The sequence below is a fragment of the Dipodomys spectabilis genome, unplaced genomic scaffold, assembly GCF_019054845.1.
Source record: "Dipodomys spectabilis isolate Male_0828 unplaced genomic scaffold, ASM1905484v1 ptg000784l, whole genome shotgun sequence".
Taxonomy (NCBI): Eukaryota; Metazoa; Chordata; class Mammalia; order Rodentia; family Heteromyidae; genus Dipodomys; species Dipodomys spectabilis.
The window spans coordinates 371,210-393,198 of record NW_024871461.1 but is presented as its reverse complement, the minus strand read 5'-3'; the positions used below and the strand labels follow the sequence as shown (position 1 = coordinate 393,198).

Genomic DNA, 21,989 nt, shown 5'->3' with positions numbered 1-21,989 from the left:
CCACCCCCCCATACCATCTCCCTCCTCCCCCCATTCCCTCCTCCCTCTCCCCCATTCCACTCCCTCGCCCCCCATTCCACTCCTTCCCCCCATTCCTCTCCTCCCTCCCCCTCCATTCCATCTCCCTCCCCCCCCATTCCACTCTCCTCCCCCCCATTCCATCTCCCTCCCCCCCCCATTCCACTCCTCCCCCCATCCATCTCCCTCCCATTCCAGCCCCTCCATCTCCTCACCTCCCCCCCATTCCATCTCCCTCCCTCCCCCATTCCATCTCCCTCCCCACCATTCCATCTCCCTCCTCCCCCCATTCCATCTCCCTTCCTCTCCCCCCCATTCCATCTCCCTCCACCCCCCCTTCCATCTCCCTCCTCCCCCTTCATCCCCTCCCTCCCCCCCATTCCCTCTCCCTCCCCCCCCCACCCTCCCCCCTCCATCCTCCCCCCTTCCATCTCCCTCACCCCCCATTCCATCTCCCTCCCCCCCAATCCATCTCCCTCCTCCCCCATTCCATCTCCCTCCCCCCCCATTCCATCTCCCTCCCCCCCCCAGGCCATCTCCCCCCCCATTCCATCCCCTCCCCCCCATTATCCCATCTCCCCCCCCCCATTCCATCTCCCTCCCCCCCATTCCATCTCCTCCCCCCCATTCCATCTCCCTCCCCCCCATTCCATCTCCCTCCCCCCCATTCCATCTCCCTCCACCCCCCATTCCATCTCCCTCCCCCCCATTCCATCTCCCTCCCCCCCATTCCATCTCCCTCCCCCCCCATCCACTCCCTCCACCCCCATCCATCTCCCTCCCCCCCATTCCATCTCCCTCCCCCCCATTCCATCTCCCTCCCCCCCATTCCATCTCCCTCCCCCCCATTCCATCTCCCTCCACACCCCCCTTCCATCTCCCTCCCCCCCATTCCATCTCCTCCCCCCCATTCCATCTCCCTCCTCCTCCCATTCCATCTCCCTCCCCCCCATTCCATCTCCCTCCCCCTCCCATTCCATCTCCCTCCTCCCCCCATTCCATCTCCCTCCACCCCCATTCCATCTCCCTCCCCCCCATTCCATCTCCCTCCCCCCCATTCCATCTCCCTCCACCCCCCCCATTCCATCTCCCTCCCCCCCATGCCATCTCCTCCCCCCATTCCATCTCCCTCCCCCCCCATTCCATCTCCCTCTCCCCCCACTTCCATCTCCCTCTCTCCCCCATTCCATCTCCCTCCCCCCCATTCCATCTCCCTCCCCCCATTCCATCTCCACCCCCCCATTCCATCTCCCTCCCCCATTCCATCTCCCTCCTCCCCCCATTCCATCTCCCTCCACCCCCATTCCATCTCCCTCCTCCCCCATTCCATCTCCCTCCACCCCCATTCCATCTCCCTCCTCCCCCCATTCCATCTCCCTCCCCCCCCATGCCATCTCCCTCCACCCCCACATTCCATCTCCCTCCCCCCATTCCATCTCCCTCCCCCCCATTCCATCTCCCTCCCCCCCATGCATCTCCCTCCCCCATCCATCCCCCCCCCCCATTCCATCTCCCTCCACCCCCATTCCATCTCCCTCCTCCCCCCATTCCATCTCTCTCCCCCCCCCCATTCCATCTCCCTCCCCCCCATTCCATCTCCCTCCTCCCCCCATTCCATCTCCCTCCACCCCCATTCCATCTCCCTCCTCCCCATTCCATCTCCCTCCTCCCCCCCATTTCCCATCTCCCTCCACCCCCATTCCATCTCCCTCCTCCCCCCCATTCCATCTCCCTCCCCCCATTCCATCTGCCTCCCCCCCATTCCATCTCCCTCCACCCCCATCCATCTCCCTCCTCCCCCATTCCATCTCCCTCCACCCCCATTCCATCTCCCTCCACCCCCCCCATTCCATCTCCCTCCTCCCCCCCATTCCATCTCCCTCCACCCCCCCATTCCATCTCTCTCCACCCCCCCCATTCCATCTCCTTCCCCCCCATTCCATCTCCCTCCTCCCCCCATTCCATCTCCCTCCTCCCTCCCATTCCATCTCCCTCCCCCCCATTCCATCTCCCTCCACCCCCCATTCCATCTCCCTCCTCCCCCCCATTCCATCTCCCTCCCCCCCATTCCATCTCCCTCCACCCCCATTCCATCTCCCTCCCCCCCATTCCATCTCCCTCCTCCCCCATTCCATCTCCCTCCTCCCCCCATTCCATCTCCCTCCTCCCCCATTCCATCTCCCTCCTCCCCCATTCCATCTCCCTCCCCCCCATTCCATCTCCCCCCCCATTCCACTCTCCTCCACCCCCATTCCATCTCCCTCCTCCCCCATTCCATCTCCCTCCTCCCCCCCATTCCATCTCCCTCCTCCCCCATTCCATCTCCCTCCTCCCCCATTCCATCTCCCTCCTCCCCCAGTGTCTTGGAAATTGGCCTTCTGTGTGTTCTTGTTTCGGAGTTGAGGAAAGATGAAAACGGCATTCAAAGGCCATGGCATTTCCCAGCCTGGGCCAATTTAAAAGCCTTTGCTTTCAGGCTTGATATTTAACCAGACCTTGATTACATCTGGTTTTATTCTGCATCTGCCAGATGATGTAATTCTCTTACCAACTATTAATCTGTAGTTCACAGTAGGGCATGTTAAGTGACTTCTTTAAACCAATTATAGCTCCAAAATTCGGCCTAATGTATCATTCTTCAGTAATTAACACAGAATGAATATCCGGCAATTACTCATTCATTACTAATGGTTTGGAGAACGTGTCTCCTGTGTTTGTAAAAAACCAACAGGGGCTGGGAAGGCGGCTCAGTGCTAGAGTGCCTGCCTTGCATGCATGAGGTCCTGGGTTCGATTCCTCAGTACCACATAAGCAGTAAAAGCCGGAAGTGGCGCTGTGGCTCAAGTGGTAGAGCGCTAGCCTTGCTTGAGCTGAAGAGCTGAGGGACAGCGCCCAGGCCCAGAGTTCAGGGCCCACCTGAAAGAAAAACAAAACAAAACAACCAACACTAACGCGGCATCTCAGAGAGCCCGGGTCATGCTTTGAGACTGAGCTGTGATCTGAGGCCGAGCGCCGGAGCCCCAGCTCTGGAGCGCTGTTGGCAGCGCAGATCTCTGGAGTCTCCCGGCGGCGCTGCTCCACCTGCGTCAGCTCCCTCCTCTGCAAATAGGGAGCAAAGGGGGTGGCATCTACGTAGGATGTGAGGGTCACAGGAACGCTAGAAGTAAGGCTCAGCTAGTGACAACTTGTAAGTTTTGGGGTACTGAAGATGCCAATTACAGTATAAATTGACTGTGTACACAAAATCGCCAGCCAGTCTCTGACACTAACTAGCAGGACTGGGCCGCGGCTCCTCCTGACTGCAGTTGTTCCTAGTACGTTTCCTGATGACTAAACCTGTGCCTTTCCACTCTCGCCTTTCCAGACGGCCTTAGCTCTGGCCATCGCTCAGGAGCTGGGCAGTAAGGTTCCCTTCTGCCCCATGGTGGGCAGTGAGGTCTACTCGACTGAGATCAAGAAGACCGAGGTGCTGATGGAGAACTTCCGCCGGGCCATTGGTGAGTGTCGGGCGGGGTGGGGGTGCTCCGCACGGCTGGGCGCCAAGAGGCTCCTGCTCCTGCAGATGCCGTGAGGACATGTGTTTGCTTGCTCTGTGGCTTTTCTTTGGGCTCCATTGGAATTACCTTTGCCAGCAAAATAAAACACACCCCAGCTTTGCTGGGCACTGGCTCAAGCTCATAATCTTGGCTCCTTAGCAGGCTGAGACCTGAGGATTGAGAATTGAGAATTGACTTCTTTTTTTTCTTTTTTTTTTTTGTCAGTTGTGGGGCTTGAACTCTGTCCCTCGGCTCTTCAGCTCAAGGCGAGCACTCTACCACTTGAGCCACAGTGCTACTTCTGATTTTCTGGTGGTTAAGTGAACATAAGTGTCTCACAGACTTTCCTTCCCTAGCTGGCTTTGAACTGAAATCCTCAGATCTCAGCCTCCTGAGTAGCTATGCTAACAGGCATGAGCCCCTGTTGCCAGGCTCGAGAATTTTCTTTTAAAGTCAGATTTTCCTGGCAGCTGTGTTGTGCTTTTGGGGCTATCAGTCAGATTGGTTTTGGATTCAAGCCAGAGTCATTGTATGTCATGCTGTGCATTTCCAATTGCCTGTGATCCGCAGTGGTGGGCCGGCGGAGGTGTGAGGGCCCTGGGGTTGCTGGTGGAGCGCTGGCGTCTGCGATGCGCCACAGTGAGTGTTACTTGGCAGGCCTTTTGCTCCCCAGGCCCTTGCCGGTCAACGGCGTCTCAGAAGGCTGAGCACGTTGCCAGTGACTGAGCGGTCTGATTTCTGCAGCCTCTGCTCTGCGAGCAGCTCAGGCTGTGCCTGGGCTGTCAGGGCCTCCGTGCTGAGCCCTCATCCCCCTCACGCCACTCAGCCTGGACTCAGTAACTGGTGTGGATCAAAACCCAAGAAGCTGGACAGGACCGTGGCCATTGAGTTCTGGCTTCAGTCTTATAGACTTTCTTGGGTGATGTGGGAAGGGGCAGCAAGGAGAGGGGGAGGGAGGACAGCAGGGAGAGGGGGAGGAGGGAGATCCACAGGGAGAGGGAGGGGGGAGATCCACAGGGAGAGGGGGGAGGAGGGAGATCCACAGGGAGAGGGGGGAGGAGGGAGATCCACAGGGAGAGGGAGGAGGGAGATCCACAGGAAGAGGGAGGAGGGAGATCCACAGGGAGAGGGAGGAGGAGGGAGATCCACAGGGAGAGGGAGGAGGAGGGAGAGCCGCAGGGAGAGGGGAGGGAGATCCACAGGGAGAAGGGGGAGGAGGGAGAGCCGCAGGGAGAGGGGGGAGGAGGGAGATCCACAGGGAGAGGGAGGGGAAGAGGGAGAGCCGCAGGGAGAGGGAGGGGAAGAGGGAGAGCCGCAGGGAGAGGGAGGGGAAGAGGGAGAGCCGCAGGGAGGACAGCAGCAGGGAGTGGGGTTGGGTGGTCTATACCTGGGCATGGTGGGGTGCTGAGCACTTGGGCTCTGTTGGAGGAGAGTGGTCCTGCCCTGTCAGCACGGCTGAGCGTGGGGAGCAAGGTGCTCACTGGGCGTCGGCTGGGGTGCTGCCGGCCCGTCCTGCTTGTGCTGGGCGCCAGAGGGTCTCTGATCGGGGAGAGCGCAGGCAGGCGGATGAGGCTGCGGGAGCCCTGGCGGGTGTGTGCGTCTGTGCAGTGGACTGACCCGCGGGAGCCCTGGCGGGTGTGTGCGTCTGTGCAGTGGACTGAGGCTGCGGGAGCCCTGGCGGGTGTGTGCGTCTGTGCAGTGGACTGACCCGCGGGAGCCCTGGCGGGTGTGTGCGTCTGTGCAGTGGACTGAGGCTGCGGGAGCCCTGGCGGGTGTGTGCGTCTGTGCAGTGGACTGACCCGCGGGAGCCCTGGCGGGTGTGTGCGTCTGTGCAGTGGACTGAGGCTGCGGGAGCCCTGGCGGGTGTGTGCGTCTGTGCAGTGGACTGACCCGCGGGAGCCCTGGCGGGTGTGTGCGTCTGTGCAGTGGACTGAGGCTGCGGGAGCCCTGGCGGGTGTGTGCGTCTGTGCAGTGGACTGACCCGCGGGAGCCCTGGCGGGTGTGTGCGTCTGTGCAGTGGACTGAGCCCTGGCGGGTGTGTGCATCTGTGCAGTGGACTGAGGCCGCGGGAGCCCTGGCGGGTGTGTGCGTCTGTGCAGTGGACTGAGGCTACGGGAGCCCTGGCGGGTGTGTGCGTCTGTGCAGTGGACTGACCCGCGGGAGCCCTGGCGGGTGTGTGCGTCTGTGCAGTGGACTGAGCCCTGGCGGGTGTGTGCATCTGTGCAGTGGACTGAGGCCGCGGGAGCCCTGGCGGGTGTGTGCGTCTGTGCAGTGGACTGAGGCCGCGGGAGCCCTGGCGGGTGTGTGCGTCTGTGCAGTGGACTGACCCGCGGGAGCCCTGGCGGGTGTGTGCGTCTGTGCAGTGGACTGAGCCCTGGCGGGTGTGTGCATCTGTGCAGTGGACTGAGGCCGCGGGAGCCCTGGCGGGTGTGTGCGTCTGTGCAGTGGACTGAGGCTGCGGGAGCCCTGGCGGGTGTGTGCCTCTGTGCAGTGGACTGACCCGCGGGAGCCCTGGCGGGTGTGTGCGTCTGTGCAGTGGACTGAGGCCGCGGGAGCCCTGGCGGGTGTGTGCGTCTGTGCAGTGGACTGACCCGCGGGAGCCCTGGCGGGTGTGTGCGTCTGTGCAGTGGACTGAGGCCGCGGGAGCCCTGGCGGGTGTGTGCGTCTGTGCAGTGGACTGACCCGCGGGAGCCCTGGCGGGTGTGTGCGTCTGTGCAGTGGACTGAGGCCGCGGGAGCCCTGGCGGGTGTGTGCGTCTGTGCAGTGGACTGACCCGCGGGAGCCCTGGCGGGTGTGTGCGTCTGTGCAGTGGACTGACCCGCGGGAGCCCTGGCGGGTGTGTGCGTCTGTGCAGTGGACTGAGGCCGCGGGAGCCCTGGCGGGTGTGTGCGTCTGTGCAGTGGACTGACCCGCGGGAGCCCTGGCGGGTGTGTGCGTCTGTGCAGTGGACTGACCCGCGGGAGCCCTGGCGGGTGTGTGCGTCTGTGCAGTGGACTGACCCGCGGGAGCCCTGGCGGGTGTGTGCGTCTGTGCAGTGGACTGAGGCTGCGGGAGCCATGGCGGGTGTGTGCGTCTGTGCAGTGGACTGAGGCTGTGGGAGCCCTGGCGGGTGTGTGCGTCTGTGCAGTGGACTGAGGCTGCGGGAGCCCTGGCGGGTGTGTGCGTCTGTGCAGTGGACTGAGGCTGCGGGAGCCCTGGCGGGTGTGTGCGTCTGTGCAGTGGACTGAGGCTGCGGGAGCCCTGGCGGGTGTGTGCGTCTGTGCAGTGGACTGAGGCTGCGGGAGCCCTGGCGGGTGTGTGCGTCTGTGCAGTGGACTGACCCGCGGGAGCCCTGGCGGGTGTGTGCCTCTGTGCAGTGGACTGAGGCCGCGGGAGCCCTGGCGGGTGTGTGCGTCTGTGCAGTGGACTGACCCGCGGGAGCCCTGGCGGGTGTGTGCGTCTGTGCAGTGGACTGACCCGCGGGAGCCCTGGCGGGTGTGTGCGTCTGTGCAGTGGACTGAGGCTGCGGGAGCCCTGGCGGGTGTGTGCGTCTGTGCAGTGGACTGACCCGCGGGAGCCCTGGCGGGTGTGTGCGTCTGTGCAGTGGACTGAGGCTGCGGGAGCCCTGGCGGGTGTGTGCGTCTGTGCAGTGGACTGAGGCTGCGGGAGCCCTGGCGGGTGTGTGCGTCTGTGCAGTGGACTGAGGCCGCGGGAGCCCTGGCGGGTGTGTGCGTCTGTGCAGTGGACTGACCCGCGGGAGCCCTGGCGGGTGTGTGCGTCTGTGCAGTGGACTGAGGCCGTGGGAGCCATGGCGGGTGTGTGCGTCTGTGCACACTGTGGACTACCAGTGGGAGTTAGTGGTGGCCTGCTTCAGGCTCCCTGGGCTCCTTGAACCGCTGAGCAGGCCGGGCTGGGGGTCTCCTTCCTGAGCCTTGTCCTGCACTGCCCCTCCCGTCCCCTCCCGTCCCTTCCCATCCCATGCTAGTGTGGCTGAGCCAGCGAGGGCGGGGCCCTTCCGCGGGCTAAGTTTTGTGTTACTTTTGCCTTGGTGCTGAGCTCCTTTTGCTCAAGGTGAGCCCTCTACCATGTGAGCTATTGCACCACTTCTGGCTTTTTCTGTGATTAATTAGAAATAAGAGTCTCACGGACTTTCTTGCCCGGGCTGGCTTTGAACCGTGATCCTCAGATCTCAGCCTCCTGAGTAGCTAGGATGACAGGCCTGAGCCACCGGCACCCAGCAGTCCTTCTCTTCTTTGAGACGGGATCCTGCTATTTTGCCCAACTGGCCCCAAAATCCTCAGCTCAAGTGCGCTTCCACCTCAGCCTCCTGAGCAGCTGGAACTAAGGTGCGTACCACCTTTTCTACACATGCCAGTGGTTTTCCTTCTTTTGCCTCTCATCCCCTTCCTCTTCTTTTTTCTTTTGTTTTTGAGACAGGGTCTCAAATTCAAGGCTTGCATTGAATTTTTTCAGGCTCAAGTGCCTGATTACAGGCGTGTGCCTGACTGCCAGTGCTCTTTTAAGATTAGTGATGACATTCGTGATGTCCCACCTACTTGAAATAGCTGAATACTTCAAACTCTGTTTTCTGACATGTACCAAAGGTGACAAAACCGGTTTTCATATGAGTACATGTACTTATTGCTTAAAGGCAGCCCTAACGCTTTGAGACTTTAAAAAGTAGAGATGAGAGAATTCTGCCGCACCTGTGCTGTGGTTTGTGCGTCTGAAGGAAGAGGCAGTGCATTTCTTCTGATGGCAGCAAGATGCAGTGAAATTTCTTGATCCTTGAACAAAAGGGCCGGTCATCGGCGGTCTGCAGAAAGGAGCCCTGCCTGTCTCCGGTGCCTTTGAATTCCCGTGAAGTTGGTGGAGGGGGTGGGAGGAGGCAGTGAACCACCAGAAATGAAAAGCCAGAAGTCTGTGCTGTTTCCTTGATGTGATGAAGGTCGCTGTCAGAGGTTTAGAAACCCGAGCCGGCAGATGAAACCGGTGTCATTTGTGTTGTCATTGCCAGAGATAGCGCCCGTCCCGCCCCTTCCCTGCTAACAGCCCGGGCCATTGTCTGCCGCCGCCCCCCTCCTGCTCCTGCCGCTCCTGAGCAAGCGCCGGCACTAGTGAGAGACAGGTGCCCTTCCCCCCTCCTAAGAGGTCTCAGGTCACAGTCGGCTGACAGTACTTGGGGGTAGAGTTCCCCGTCTGGCGGAATTTATCTCTGGGACATAAAAGGTTTGATGAAAGTTCCAGGTTTGTCACTGTTTTCTGGTGTGCTGTTGTTTGCAAAGCTTCTGTCTTGATATTTAGGGAGTGAAGTTTTGGGGCTCCTCCAGAGCCTCCATCTGTAGGCTGGCGGGTGGAGTGCGTGTGCTCCGAAGCGTCTTGCTGGACCGGCAGTACTCTGGAAGAGGGTGTGATGGAGCGCATCGGCCGGCGGGGTGGGCGGGAGGGCAGCACGCCGCCTGGGCCGGGCTGTGGACAGTGGCTTTTGCCTCCCCATTTGTCAGAAGACTTCACTCTTGCCAGCTTGGCTGGGCTTGAAGACCCTCTGGCACGGTGTGCAGTTGACTCGCTGCTGAGATTTGGAACAGCCAGGGCCTGGGGATTGTGGGTGTGATGCCGCCCACAGCTGTGAGCCCCGCACTGGCGCATAGCACGTTTCTAGTTGTGTGCACACCTGCACAGCGTGCACACCGCCTAACTGGGTGGCCGAGCTACGTAGACGGGAACCCGGGTTGCCAGTGCCCCAAAACGGCTTCCCAGTGACCACCGTCCTGATTTCTAACGTCTTATAGTTGTGCCTGCTTTTAAACTGCAGATAAACATGATCACAGTTGCGTTTTCTTGGGGGCTTGGCTGCTTTGTCCATATACATGTGTGAAATAAAATAAAGAAAACTTCAGATCACTGTTTTAGAAATAACAATAGAAAAGCCCCATTTCCTTCACATTTTAATGTCATGTTTTTAAACTGTAATGTATATTGTGGGGGATAAGTGCTCTAGAAATTACTTGTTTTACTTTTGTGGCCTTGGGACAGCTGTGGAACAGCCCCCTGCAAACGAAGCAGGACCACTTGGTGCATCTGTCAGTGTGCTCCGAGCACCAGCTGGAGGCCTGGAGGGCTCGGCAGGGTCACCTCTGACCCCTGGCGAGATAGCAGGCCTTGGGCTGGCCTCAGTGTGTCAGACGCGGGTATTGAGAATCAGAAAAGCAGGAAACAAAAGCTCAGAGATTTTGTAGCTGCTGATAGCTGAGAATGAATGTTAGATTAGGCACTAAAGGTAAATTTTGTCTTCTCACAGTTGTACGTCTACAACAGTGTTGAGAGTTATAGCTTGTATATCCAGTTCTAGGTTTGAACCTAGAAAGTCTTAATGTTAAATTCAAAATGCAAGGTAAACAGGACTCATGAAACAAAGGGCCTCCATTCAATTTGTTGCATCATTTCTAAATGACTCTATGCTCTTGACCACGTATATGGAGTATATCTGTGCACATCTGAGGGAAGCCAGGAGGAGGCACAGAATCAGAAAATACACAACAGAGGGGCCATCAGCTGCCCTGGACATTGATGACTGCGAACTAAGCAGCTCAAGGGCAGCGAGGGGAGGGGAAGAGGGAACAGCTCTCACTAAGCACAAGGAAGGAAATGCACGCATCACCCAGTGGGGAAGAGATAGTTGTATTGTTAAAGCTGGTAAAACTCACAAACTTCATACACCATGGTCATGACAGTTTGCCTGGTCAAGGTTTAAATGTGTTTGTGACTTTAAGTATCATTATCCCACAATACTGTGAAATTTATGTAGTCACTTAATCGCAATAAAAAATATTTTAGAAAGGGGGAAAAAAGTCCTTTTAAAAAAGTTGAGGTAAAATCACTTTTCCCACATTTCTCAGTAATACCTGCAGTTTGCATGTATGCACCTGTATTTCCTGTCTACCCTGAGCTTATGCTGTTAGGGTTGATCTCTTCCAGGGCTGAGAATAAAGGAGACCAAGGAGGTTTATGAAGGGGAGGTGACAGAGCTGACCCCGTGTGAGACAGAGAACCCAATGGGGGGCTACGGCAAAACCATCAGCCACGTGGTCATAGGACTGAAGACAGCCAAAGGCACCAAGCAGCTGAAGGTGAGCTTTGGGCGGCTCTGGGCAGGGGCATTGGAGGCCTGGCCAGGGGGCTCGGGCCTTTGTCCTGCGGGACGGCCAGGTGAGTTCCCACGCACTGGCAGTGAGAGCCGGCAGGCTGCTGGGCTGGGCCTCGCGTGCCCGTGCGGGCGGTGGCCCGCGCTCATCCTCAGACCTTGGGTAGGCGGGCGGCGGCGGCTCGCTGGGCAGAGCCGGAGCACAGACGGAAGGATGTCTTGGCTCTGAGCGGCCATGCCTGCGTCCGTTAACCCCTGCTGACTCCCTGCGTGGTGGTATGTGGAGGTCCTTGTGAGAGGGAGGGGCAGTGTGGGTCGCAGGCTTTGTGGGCTACTATTTTGTGCAGAGCAGTCGCTGACACTACCAGTGCGTGTTGAGCTGCTTCAGCAGCATTTCACCTGTAACTGAGCCTCCGGTTTCCCTCAGTTTACAGATGAGCAGGAGAGGCTCACAAGGAGGCTAGACAGCTGTCCTGTGATCCTACCGCTGGTTTGCAGGACTGAATCCTAACCATCGTGCTCTCTGTCCTCCAACTTGCTGTGTGACCTTTGGAAGTCATTTGAGCTCTCTGAGACTCAGTGTTCTCATCTATAAACTGCAGTGGAGTGGCCATATACTATCTCCGTCTTTACTCTGTTCTACAATTTTATGGGTCTTTGGTCTGTAAGGTTGTTTCTTGGTCACAGCTTTATGGAGACCATAAAAATGTCACTTCGTCAAAGGGCCATTTTTCTTTTTCCTAACAGGGTTTTCATCTCAGGAGCTTGCTTCTGCAAATAATCTCTCTTATACCTACCCCTCATCACTTCCAGGCTGTATTAATTAGATTTCTTAGTAGGTATGCTGCCTTTTCAGCAATTACATGCTCAGTCACTTCATTTGGGAAATTAACCAATATAAAATGCTTGAGGCAAAAAGAAAAGTAGACTCTTCAGTGTATCTCATGTTGGAACAAGGCGTGTAGTGCAATGTAGCTGTTTTTGCAGCCGTTACGCACGTTTTCTTTAAGAACATGGTATAAAAGGGAAGGAAGACACGGGGGTAGAAGGGCCTCAGAGACCGGGTGGGTGTGTAAGCTTGCAGGTTGCCTGTGAAGCACGGCCGGGAGAGCGTGGCTCCTGTGTTCCCCGCTGCCGTCCTGGAGCCCAGCAGCCTCCACCCACCTGCGGAGGCCGTGGGATGTGATCTGAATAGAACTTACTCGCCTTAAGCATGCAGCTTACAGAATCCCAGTGCATTCCCATGGACCGCCGTCACCCCAATCCAGCTTTAGATCCTTGCGCCACCTCCAACACCTTCCGCACCCCACGCCGGCCACCGCTCATCTGCTTTCTTGTCTGTGGTCTCTTGGGGCCGCTTCAGCCGCGCGGGATCGCACATGCTCCTCTGCGCGAGGCTTCTTTCACCAAGCCTCCGCTCTTGCTCTCTAGTTGTGGTTTTCCACTCTGTGTCAGGTAACATAGAGAACCTCGGTCTGACTTCAGGGTCCTTACGAAGGAGCTGCTGGGGATTGGCTGCAGTGATCCGACCGCCTGGAAGAGAGCCACAGCCCCTGTCAGCAGGCAGGCCTGAGGGAGGGTGTTTCCCACATCTATGATGGCACCCACTCACTGGCCTGTAGATGACAATGCTGGGCCTCAGAGCTGTTGAGCTCTGAGATGCTGGCAGATGCCTCTTTTATAGAAAGCTCTGCTGCTGTCCGTGGGGAGAGCAGAGAGCTTGCTCTTTGGCGAGGGTTAGGGCAGATGTCTCTGCCTGTTAGAGCACCCGAAGTCAAGGGAGGAGGGGAGCGGTGCTCTGCATACGCACACGGCTTTCCCGCCCGCCCTCCTCTGGTCTCTGCATGCTCCCACTTGTAATCCAGGCCCACGCCGGCACCGCCTTCCTGGGTTTCCCTGGAGGGCTGTCGAAGCGGTGGAGCATACCTGCTGTGTCTGAGTCACCCTGGTCTGTTTGTTTCTAAGCTGGACCCCAGTATTTTTGAAAGCCTGCAGAAAGAGCGAGTGGAAGCTGGAGATGTGATTTACATTGAGGCCAACAGCGGGGCTGTGAAGGTAACACTGTCTTGGGGTGCCGTGTGGGAGAGGTGCCACGGGGCAGGGGCTGGCCTCCGCTCCGGGCCAGCGCCCGGGGGGGGGTGACCCCCACGCCTAGCAACGTGAGCTTGCCTTTCTCCCCGTCCTCTAACCTTCCCGGGATGGGAGCGGAGCCTGCTTGGAGGGGACAGGCACAGGGTAAGAAAGCAAACAACTTTAGTCATCTTCAAATTGAAATGTGCAACGTATTTAATCTTCCTTTTATCTCCTTGGTATTTGCTTCCCGAGATATATGCATGTGGGAAGGAACGCCGCTGCGTTAGGTGGCATTCTTTCTCTATCTGATTCTCGGCGTCCTGTACAGTGCTCCTCACTGTTTAATGGATGAGCATAATACTTCATATCTACAATAAATCACCCACCTACAAAGGAGTCGGGCTGCGCCCCTCTCTGCCTCCAGTTAATCTATGGGATTTGCCCTTTATCAGGAATTGCACACAGTTGAGAGAAACAGAGGGAACAAACTCTTGGAGGGGAGCTTGGGCGGTGATGGGCCGACAGTTTGGGGAGAAGCACACCGAAGCCGGCATCTCCCTCGGCGCCCGCCCGGGACCGGCGGTGTTGGCGTGCGCTCTCACCGGGTGCTGGTGTCTCCACAGAGGCAGGGCAGGTGCGACACCTATGCCACTGAGTTTGACCTCGAAGCTGAAGAGTATGTCCCCTTGCCAAAGGGCGACGTGCACAAGAAGAAGGAGATCATCCAGGATGTGACCCTGCATGACCTGGATGTGGCCAACGCCCGGCCCCAGGTACTGCCGCCACCCCCCCCCCCCCCACCACGCACAAACCCAGCCACCCACCCTGAGGCCTCGGAGCCAGTCAGGCTCCCGCCACCTCTCCCTCTCCGGCAGGTGGTCCTGTTCTGTCTGTGATGTTCAGCGATTAAGGATGACACGAGTGCCCATCTCCTTTGTTCCCATTCAAAGGCGCCGGTCACAGCCCGTTTCCTGCGCTTTGTTTTTTGTTGTCCCAGGGAGCGGTCTGGCCCAGCACCAGCCAGCCAGCTTCCCTGTGGCTCCTCTCCAGCCCTGGACTCCTGGCTCTGCACGCCCTCGTGGCCGTGGCCTGCTAGCACAGTGTTGTGTGGGCCCTTGTGCAGGATTTCAGAAGACCCGGCAAAGCCTTGTGTGCAGCCTCTGCTTGGCTCCTTCATTCTCCTCCAGGCCCCTGAGATGTGGGCTCTGAGCAGGGGCTGTGCTTGCTCTCTAGACAAATGGTGGATACGCAACACCTCGTCTAATAGACAGGAAAGTATGTCACCACTTTATGACATTTCTGAGAAATGTTTGCTTCATTTATTTAACTGGATTTATTTTGTGCCAGTCCTGGGGCTTGAACTCAGGACTGGGCACTGTCCCTGAGGGTTTTTTTGCTCAAGGCTAGTGCTCTTCTACTTGAGCCAAAGCTCTGTTTCTGGCTTTTTTTTTTTTGGCAGTTAACTGGAAGTAAGAGTCTCATGAATGTTCATGCCCATCCTGGCTTTGAGCCATAGCCTCTGATCTCAGCCTCTTGATAGCTAGGCGTGACCACTGGCTCTGGCTCAGACTGTTGGGATTCAGAGAAAAAAAGCACAGCGGGCCCTGCCAGGGGTCACTGCACTGGGGAGCACTCCAGGCTTTCTGAGTTCCTCCCCAGCAGGGCTATTTGAAGATCGGAAGTGAGTACTCAGGAAGCCTCCGACCGGTAGTGAGCCCCTCCTGAGTCAAGGCCTGCTGGCCGCCAGGCAGCCGCTAACGTTGGGGCAGTGACAGCGCACCAGCCCCTTCCTCCTGACCCCACTGTTAGGTGCTGGTGGGAAGACCCTGGTTGGCACATTGCTTGGGTTGGGGCAGAGGCTAGTGAGGCAGGACACAGGAACATGTGGCCCTGGCACTGTGTGTGTGTGGCAGGGAGGGGTGTGAGTGTGTGTGTGTGTGTGTGTGTGTGTGTGTGTGTGGCAGGGAGGGGTGTGAGTGATCTCTGGTAAGTTAGCTGCCCTGGGCCTCTGACATGACCTTGGGGAAGGAGAAGGAGTAGAGGGCCTGGGGGTCCAGCGAGGGATTCAAAGAAGGGATCGTGTCTGTGATTAGCTGCTTGGCAGGGTGAGATGAGGAGGATTGTGGTTTGAGGCCAATCTGGGCAAACTTTGTTGCAAGACCCCATCTCAACCACAAGAAAGCTGGGTATGGTGATGCATGCCTGTCATCCTAGCTGCATGGGAAGGGCAGGTAGGAGGCCAGCCTCGGCAGGCTTGGGGCAGAAGAAAGCTGTGCTGGAAAAAAATAAATAACAAAAGCAAAAAGGGGAGGTGTGGTTCAAGTGGTAGAGCATCTGCCTAGCAAGTGTAAGACCCCAAAACTGCGAAAAAGAAATGTTCAGCCAGATGCTGGTAGCTCACCTTTGTAATCCTAGCTGCTCAGGAGGCTGAGATCTGAGAATCATGGTTCGACACCAGCCCAGAGTAGGGAAGTCCGTCAGCTTCGTTTCCAATAAAGAGAAGAAGCTGGAAGTGGCACTGGCTGAAGTGGCAGAGTGCAGCGCAGAGAGGCTCACGGATGGAGACCAGGCCCCAGTGCTTGGGAGAGAGAGAGAGAGAGAAAAGAGAGATTGCCCCGGGGGGGGGGGGTGTTCCCCGCGGGTGGCGTTAGGAGCCTGTGGGGGCAGAGTGGGGAGGGGCTTCAGCAGTCCCCTGAGAAGCAGGCCTGACCACGCTCTGCACTTCCACAGGGAGGACAAGACATCCTGTCCATGATGGGCCAGCTAATGAAGCCAAAGAAGACAGAAATCACAGGTGAGGGCACCCCGCAGGGCAGCGTCGGCGCACCTGCCCCACTGGCCGCCGTGTGCACTCTGGCCTTGGGACGCCAGTTTCTTGTCCCCCAGGACCAAGAAGTGTTGGCAGGCTGAGCTGCCACCCTGGCTGACAGTAGCAGCTCCACTGCTGGCCACAGCTCTGCAGGAAATGCAACTCCCTCGTGCATTTGATGCCGCCCCGAACTTTGTGCCCTCTGCCTCATTACCACCCATAGCTTTGTCAACGTAAATGTAAGTTAGACGTGAAGGGCACTGTGACTTTGGAGGTTCCGGCCCAGAGGGACCGCCATGTTGTGTGTGCCCTCTCGTCTGACAGCTGCGGTGGAAGGTTTGTCCGGTGCGCCCGCTCCTTCCTGGAGACACTGGGGAGCCTTTCGCAAAGGGAGGGCTGTGACCTTTGATGGGGTCTGTAACTTGGAGACATCCTCAGGAGTCTGAGACTGGCTTTTCTTCAGCTTGCCTCCCTCCTGCCCCAGAGGACCCAGCCGTACTTGATTGAAAGTTAATTAACCTGGACATTGTCACGGGGCCAGAGGAAAGTACGGGACAGGGAAATTTGCATATGAAAGCCCCCATCAGGAAGGGCTTCCACCTGGTCCGCCTGCGGGTGAGGCGCTAGCTTGGGTGCTGGTGAGATAAGGCTCAGCGCGGAGGGTGACAGGCCAGCCGGGCCGCCCTCGCTGTGCATCTGCAGGGAGGCTGCCAGCGTGGGGATGTCCCTGAATAAAGCCTGGAGTGGGGCCTCGTGGAGGGCGCGTGAGGCCCCACCGCAGGCTGGGCTGACGAGGGTGGGGAGAAGAGAACTCTGCGGCAGTTTCTCCCGGTGCCCACCTGGCCTGCCCTTTCTCCCGTCTCCCAGACAAGCTCCGAGGGGAGATCAACAAGGTGGTGAACAAGTACATCGACCAGGGCATCGCCGAGCTGGTCCCAGGGGTGCTGTTCGTGGACGAGGTCCACATGCTGGACATCGAGTGCTTCACCTACCTGCACCGTGCCCTGGAATCCTCCATCGCGCCCATCGTCATCTTCGCCTCCAACCGCGGCAACTGCGTCATCAGGTACGGGCCGCCGCTGCCCAGCCGGCCGGCTCAGCCCAGGGTCACGAAGCTGGTCACGTGCTCCCAGGAGCCCTCCTGGGGTGAGCCCCCCTGGCAGCATCACCCACCTGATGTGTGGGGGCCTGGCGGGAGGTGTCTGCCCAGGCCAGGCCGGCCGGGCTCTGAGGACAGCACGCAGGACGCACGTCACGGGGAGAGAGGTCCGCTCCTGCGCGAGAAACGGCGGCACCCGGTGCCCCGCCCCCTCCAGGCTGGCCCTAGCGAGGGCCACTTGCCCATCAGACAGCCGCGTGTGTCAGAGCCTGCGTGCTCACAGGCCCTGGGCAGGTCTGTCCAGGGTTCACTACTGTGAATCTTGCACGTGTTTGTGTGTCCCTAGCATACATTTCTGGAAGTGTGCCTTGCTGGGTTCCCAGGAGAATCGGGCCTGTGCCTCCAAGCCCCAGCCTGGCTGCCTAGAGGAGGTGCAGTCACGGCTCCATCGCCCAGCCGGTGAAACATGGGAGCTACCCGTGGGTCTTAGGCCAAGCTAGCAATAAACATCCGGGATTCAAGAACAAATCTAATTGGAACCAAAACATAATGATGAGCTTTTTAAAGTTTTTTTTATTTTTGCCAGTCCTGGGGCTTGAACTCAGGGTCTGGGCACTGCCTCTGAGCTGCTTTTGCTCAAGGCTGGCGCTCTACCACTTGAGCCTCAGTGCCAGTTCTGGTCTTTTCTGTGTATGAGGTACTGAGGAGACGCATGCAGGGCCTCACGCATGCTAGGCAAGCGCTCTACCCCTGAGCCACCTTCCCGTGTCTGGCTGTGGTGCTGCCGTACCTGCCCCTTCCCCGGCTTTCCCCTACTCCAGTGGGGACTGGGCTTTCTTGGGCCGGTAGTTCTGCTGATTCTCTTGGGAGGTAAGTGGGGCCGCCGTTCGTGCCGGGTCAGTGTTGTCTGAAGCTGGGGGTGGGCGCTTCTGCCGCACAGGGGCACCGAGGACATTACCTCTCCTCATGGCATCCCCCTGGACCTTCTGGACCGAGTGATGATCATCCGCACCATGCTGTACACACCCCAGGAGATGAAGCAGGTGAGCCTCCCGGCCCCCCCCCCCCCCCCCCCCCCCCGTGCCTCCCTGTGGCTCAGGCTCCATCTGTGGGCTAGCTGTGCTAGCTACAGTGTGGACGCACCTGCAGGTGCAGAGCTCCACTCGGGGGTTCTGGCTGCACTCTCTTCTGCAAGAGCCTTTTCAGTAACGTGAGGGGAGAGGCAGGTGAAAGAAGGGACTCGCTGACAGCCCTGAGCGGAGGAGGTGGGCGCTTGTCAGCTGCGGGAGGCTCGCTCTGTCCCAGCCCTGAGTGGAGGAGGGGGCGCTGGCCGGCTGCGGGAGGCTCGCTCTGTCCCAGCCCTGAGTGGAGGAGGGGGCGCTGGCCGGCTGCGGGAGGCTCGCTCTGTCCCAGCCCTGAGTGGAGGAGGGGGCGCTGGCCGGCTGCGGGAGGCTCGCTCTGTCCCTCTGCGGGCACCAGCTCTGTCACCCTGCTGGGTGCTTGTCACTTCTGCAGACACTGAAGCCATTACTGAGACCAAACCTGGGCCCTGCCAGAAAAGGCCACCAGCCAGGGGCCGGAGCCCTGGCGAGCTGTGTGGTAGGGAGGGGAAGTGCATGTGTGCTGAGCGGCCTGAGCCACTGGGCCTCCCGGCTTGCTCTGGGTGTGGGGACCAGCAGGGCTGCCACGGATTCTTGAGGTGGCTGGACCTTAGGGCCAAGACGCGGCTCCCTCTGCCGCTGTGGCCTAAGCGCCATGCTCCAGAGGCACCGCACAGCTCTGTACAACCACGTGACGAGGTGGGGGAGGAGGATTGTGCGGCTCTGCAGTGCCTTGCACACAGCCACAAGGTCTACCAGCCTCTCCAAGGGCTTCCTGCCTGTGACTGGGCCCTGGCTTCTGCTGGAACCCAAGGCAGGCTTTTAAGCACAGCGAGCCCAGCCCACCCTGGTCTGAAGGGGGGCCTCTGGGGTGGCCTGGAGATCCTGGAGGCTGAGCTGAGTCCATGTTCCATGTTCGCATTTCCCTGGAGGGTTGCGCGGTGCGGGGGTAGAACAGAACCACAGACAGGCCTGTTAGGAACACGTGTGCTCCCCACGGAGCCCCTGCCCGGCCAGGCCCCCTGCGGTTTGAAGGGAGTCCCAGGAGACTGTTCCTGCAGGACCCACGGCTCCCTGTTCCCAGGGGATGTTTCTCTGTAGAACCTGAGGCTTCTGTCTGCAGCCATCACCAAAACTGCTGTGGCCGCTGTCCAGGAGCAGGCTCTGCCCTCCAGCTTCCTGTCCAGTCACTTCCTGGGCCCTTCTGCTGGGCTGGGTTTAGCTTTGAGCCCGGTGGTGCAGCCCTGGTGCACAGGCCGAGCCTCCGTGGAGCTTGCACCAGCAAGCACACTGTGGTGTGTGTGAGGTGAGGTTTGAGTCAGCCACGCGTGCTGGAAGTCTGGGCGCGTGGACCCTGCTGCGGTGCAGTCTGCTGGCGCCAGCTGGCCTGTGGCGCTGTGCCCGCCCGCCCGCCAGTCCTTCCTGTCTGCAGGCAGCTGGCAGTCCTGAGCGCCCGGCGGCCCCAGGCCGGCTGCTCCCCAGCGAGCTGTGGCAGGACCATCCCCAGAAACCTTGTTTCTCATGTGAGCACTCCATGTCTCCTAGCTCCTGTGCCTCTGTCCTGGTGTGTTTTTACAGCTTTAATTTAAACAAGCGCTTCTTGATATCTTGTTTACGAAGCTGCCAGAGTGAAAAATTCCTGTATTATATGAGGCTCGAAGTCCTCGAGTTATCTCAGCTGCACAACACACAGCATCATTATCCTGCCGGCCCTTATCACTCAGTGCCGGGGCGCCTGCAAGACCCCTGCTCCCCGCTACAGGGGCCGCTGCCACCAGCCTCGCCCCGGCACAGCGACAAGTACCCCCCCCCCCCCATGAGATCTCGGCGATGCTAGAGGGACCGGCAAATCTAAGAGTAACTTTTTTGATTTATTTAACCCATTGTATTTGTCAAATAAATAAAAACGTCTTCTCTTTCTGAGTGGCCCGTGGCAGGGTGCCCACGCCATGGGAAGGTCAGAGCTGAGGCCCCCGTCAGCCCGCAGGAGCCCTGTAGCTGCGAGCCGCCTGGGTGCTGCCCAGGGCCGCAGGCTGGCCGGCCCTCAGCTTCCCGTCCAGCAGCCGGCAGGGTGAGGGACGCTGGCCAGGTTGTGCTGAGCACCCTTTGAAGGTGTGCGCCTGGGGTCGCTGGCCACCAGTGACCAAGTGATTTTCTCCCAAAGATCATTAAGATCCGCGCACAGACAGAGGGCATCAACATCAGCGAGGAGGCCCTGAACCACCTGGGGGAGATTGGCACCAAGACCACACTGAGGTGCGCGCAGAGCTGCTTGGGGGCGGGCTGCACCTGCGGGGGGGGGGGGTGCGCGCAGAGCTGCCAGGGGGCGGGCTGCACCTGCGGGGGGGAGGGGGGAAGGGGGGCGGGGACAGGGTGTATGCAGAGCTGCCAGGGGCCGGGCTGCACCTGCGGGGGTGTGTGTGTGTGTGTGTGTGCGTGCGTGCGTGCGCGCGCGTGCAGAGCTGCCTGGGGGCCGGCTGCACCTGCGGGGGGGGGGGGGGCGGGGGGGGGGTGTGCAGAGCTGCCTGGGGGCAGGCTGCACCTGCGGCGGCGGGGGGGGGGGGGGGGAGGCGGGGAGGGGGCGTGTGCAGCGCAGGACTGGAGTTCACACCCCATTCAATGAGCCCGCACCCCTTAGGCGGATGCCTGGAGTGCGGGCGTGGCGTTGCCAGCCTGCATGGCGCCTCCGCAGCCCTGACAAGTACCAGGGATGCTGCTGTGTCGGGCCGGCCGCTCTGCCGCTGTCTGCTGTCTGCTGGCCTGGGCTCCCTTCGGCAACGGCGCCTGCCCTGCCATGGTCTCTGTCCGCTGCAGGTACTCCGTGCAGCTGTTGACTCCGGCCAACTTGCTGGCGAAGATCAACGGGAAGGACAGCATTGAGAAGGAGCACGTGGAGGAGATCAGCGAGCTCTTCTACGATGCCAAGTCCTCCGCCAAGATCCTGGCCGACCAGCAGGATAAGTACATGAAGTGACCGTGCCCTGACTGGCCCGGGCGTGGGCTGCCAGCTGGCCGGGCCTGCTGTACACAGCCCCGGGTGAAAGCCTTCTTGCTCAGCCACAGAGCTTCTGTGGCTGCTTTGAAGGCACCCTTCTCACCTGGCGTGCAGCCCTCTTTGGACTTTGGTGATGCGTGGTGAGGAGCTGGTACCACAGTCTCTTTAAAAGAGGAAATAAACTTCAGGACTGTTGTAAGTTCATGGAATGTCTATAAAGACTCCTGGGAGCTCCTCTCCCGGGGACACGGGGTGCTTGCCACTGAGTGCCCGCCTGCTGTGACGCGGCTAGGCTTCCGCCACCCTGCATCTCCTCAGAGCGTGGGCTGCTGGGGAGCGAGGCCGGGTTTTCTGTCTGCTGCCGGGTGTGGGAGAAGACGTGGGTGAGCCACCCCCTCTGTCCTTCCTTGGTGTGTGTGGGGGGTGCTTGCAAAGGCCCCTCCGCCTGCACACTGGGTGGCCAGGCGTGCACCGCGGTATCATTAATACCTCATTTGGTTGCCCAAACGGATCTGGCTTTAGCCCTAAGTTCGCCTCACTGTCCCCCGTGCCCTCGCTGGTGCCTAATGGCCCAGTGACCTGGGAAGGAGGCAGCACTTGACCTGCGGCCCAGGGGACAGCCCAGCACCCTGCAGGCTCAGGCTCTTCTCTGCCCTCTGGTGGGGGAGGGGGACTCACCACCTGGGCGTCGTGCTCCAAGCAGGGCCTGCGGGCAGGCAGCCCCGGGACACAGCCCCTGCGCTGGGCCTGTGTCCAGCCCTCGGTGGCCCTGCGGCAACTGTGGGGGCACCCCCGCACAGGGTGTGCCTGTGCTTCTGCTCTTCAACTCAAGCCCAATAGAAAAATGGTGGGGGCTGGCAAGGGGGGTTGGCGGTAGAGCGCTTGCCTTGCATGCATGAGGCTCTGGATTTGATTCCTCCGCGGCCCATAAGCAGAAAAAGCTGGAAGTGGCTCTGAGGCTCAAGCCGTAGAGTGCTCGCCTTGAGCTGAAGAGCTGAGTCAGGACAGCACCCAGGCCCAGAGTTCAGGCCCCACAATCAACAAGAAATGAAAAACGGGTTGGAGGTGTGGTTCAGTTGGTAGTGCTAGCCAATGAATGAAACTCTCAGGTATGAGTTTGAGTCCCAGTCTCAGACCAAAAAGATGGAAAAGGCCAGGTGGCAGTGGCTCATCCACAATCTACCCGGAGGCCGAGATCCCAGGACTGCAGCTGAGAGAGCCTGGGCAAAGAGGCCC

At 59.4% G+C, this 21,989-nt stretch overlaps 1 protein-coding gene across 1 annotated transcript; it reads left to right on the top strand.

Annotated features, from left to right (window-relative positions):
- The first annotated feature begins 3,378 nt into the window (after positions 1 to 3,378).
- Positions 3,379 to 20,957, top strand: Ruvbl1 (RuvB like AAA ATPase 1). Its single transcript, XM_042673247.1, has 9 exons — positions 3,379 to 3,515; positions 10,512 to 10,663; positions 12,643 to 12,732; positions 13,374 to 13,523; positions 15,481 to 15,544; positions 16,427 to 16,625; positions 17,599 to 17,701; positions 19,923 to 20,014; positions 20,573 to 20,957. The coding sequence occupies exons 1-9, from the start codon at positions 3,440 to 3,442 to the stop codon at positions 20,730 to 20,732; spliced, it is 1,086 nt and encodes a 361-aa protein (XP_042529181.1). The 5' UTR covers positions 3,379 to 3,439; the 3' UTR covers positions 20,733 to 20,957.
- Positions 20,958 to 21,989: the final 1,032 nt, after the last annotated feature.

Coding starts and splice junctions, on each gene's coding strand:
- Ruvbl1 (XM_042673247.1), top strand. CDS start 3,440: ATGGTGGGCAGTGAGGTCTACTCGACTGAGATCAAGAAGACCGAGGTG. Junction 15,545..16,426: donor AAAGAAGACAGAAATCACAG/GTGAGGGCACCC, acceptor CCCGTCTCCCAG/ACAAGCTCCGAGGGGAGATC. Junction 17,702..19,922: donor CACCCCAGGAGATGAAGCAG/GTGAGCCTCCCG, acceptor TTTCTCCCAAAG/ATCATTAAGATCCGCGCACA.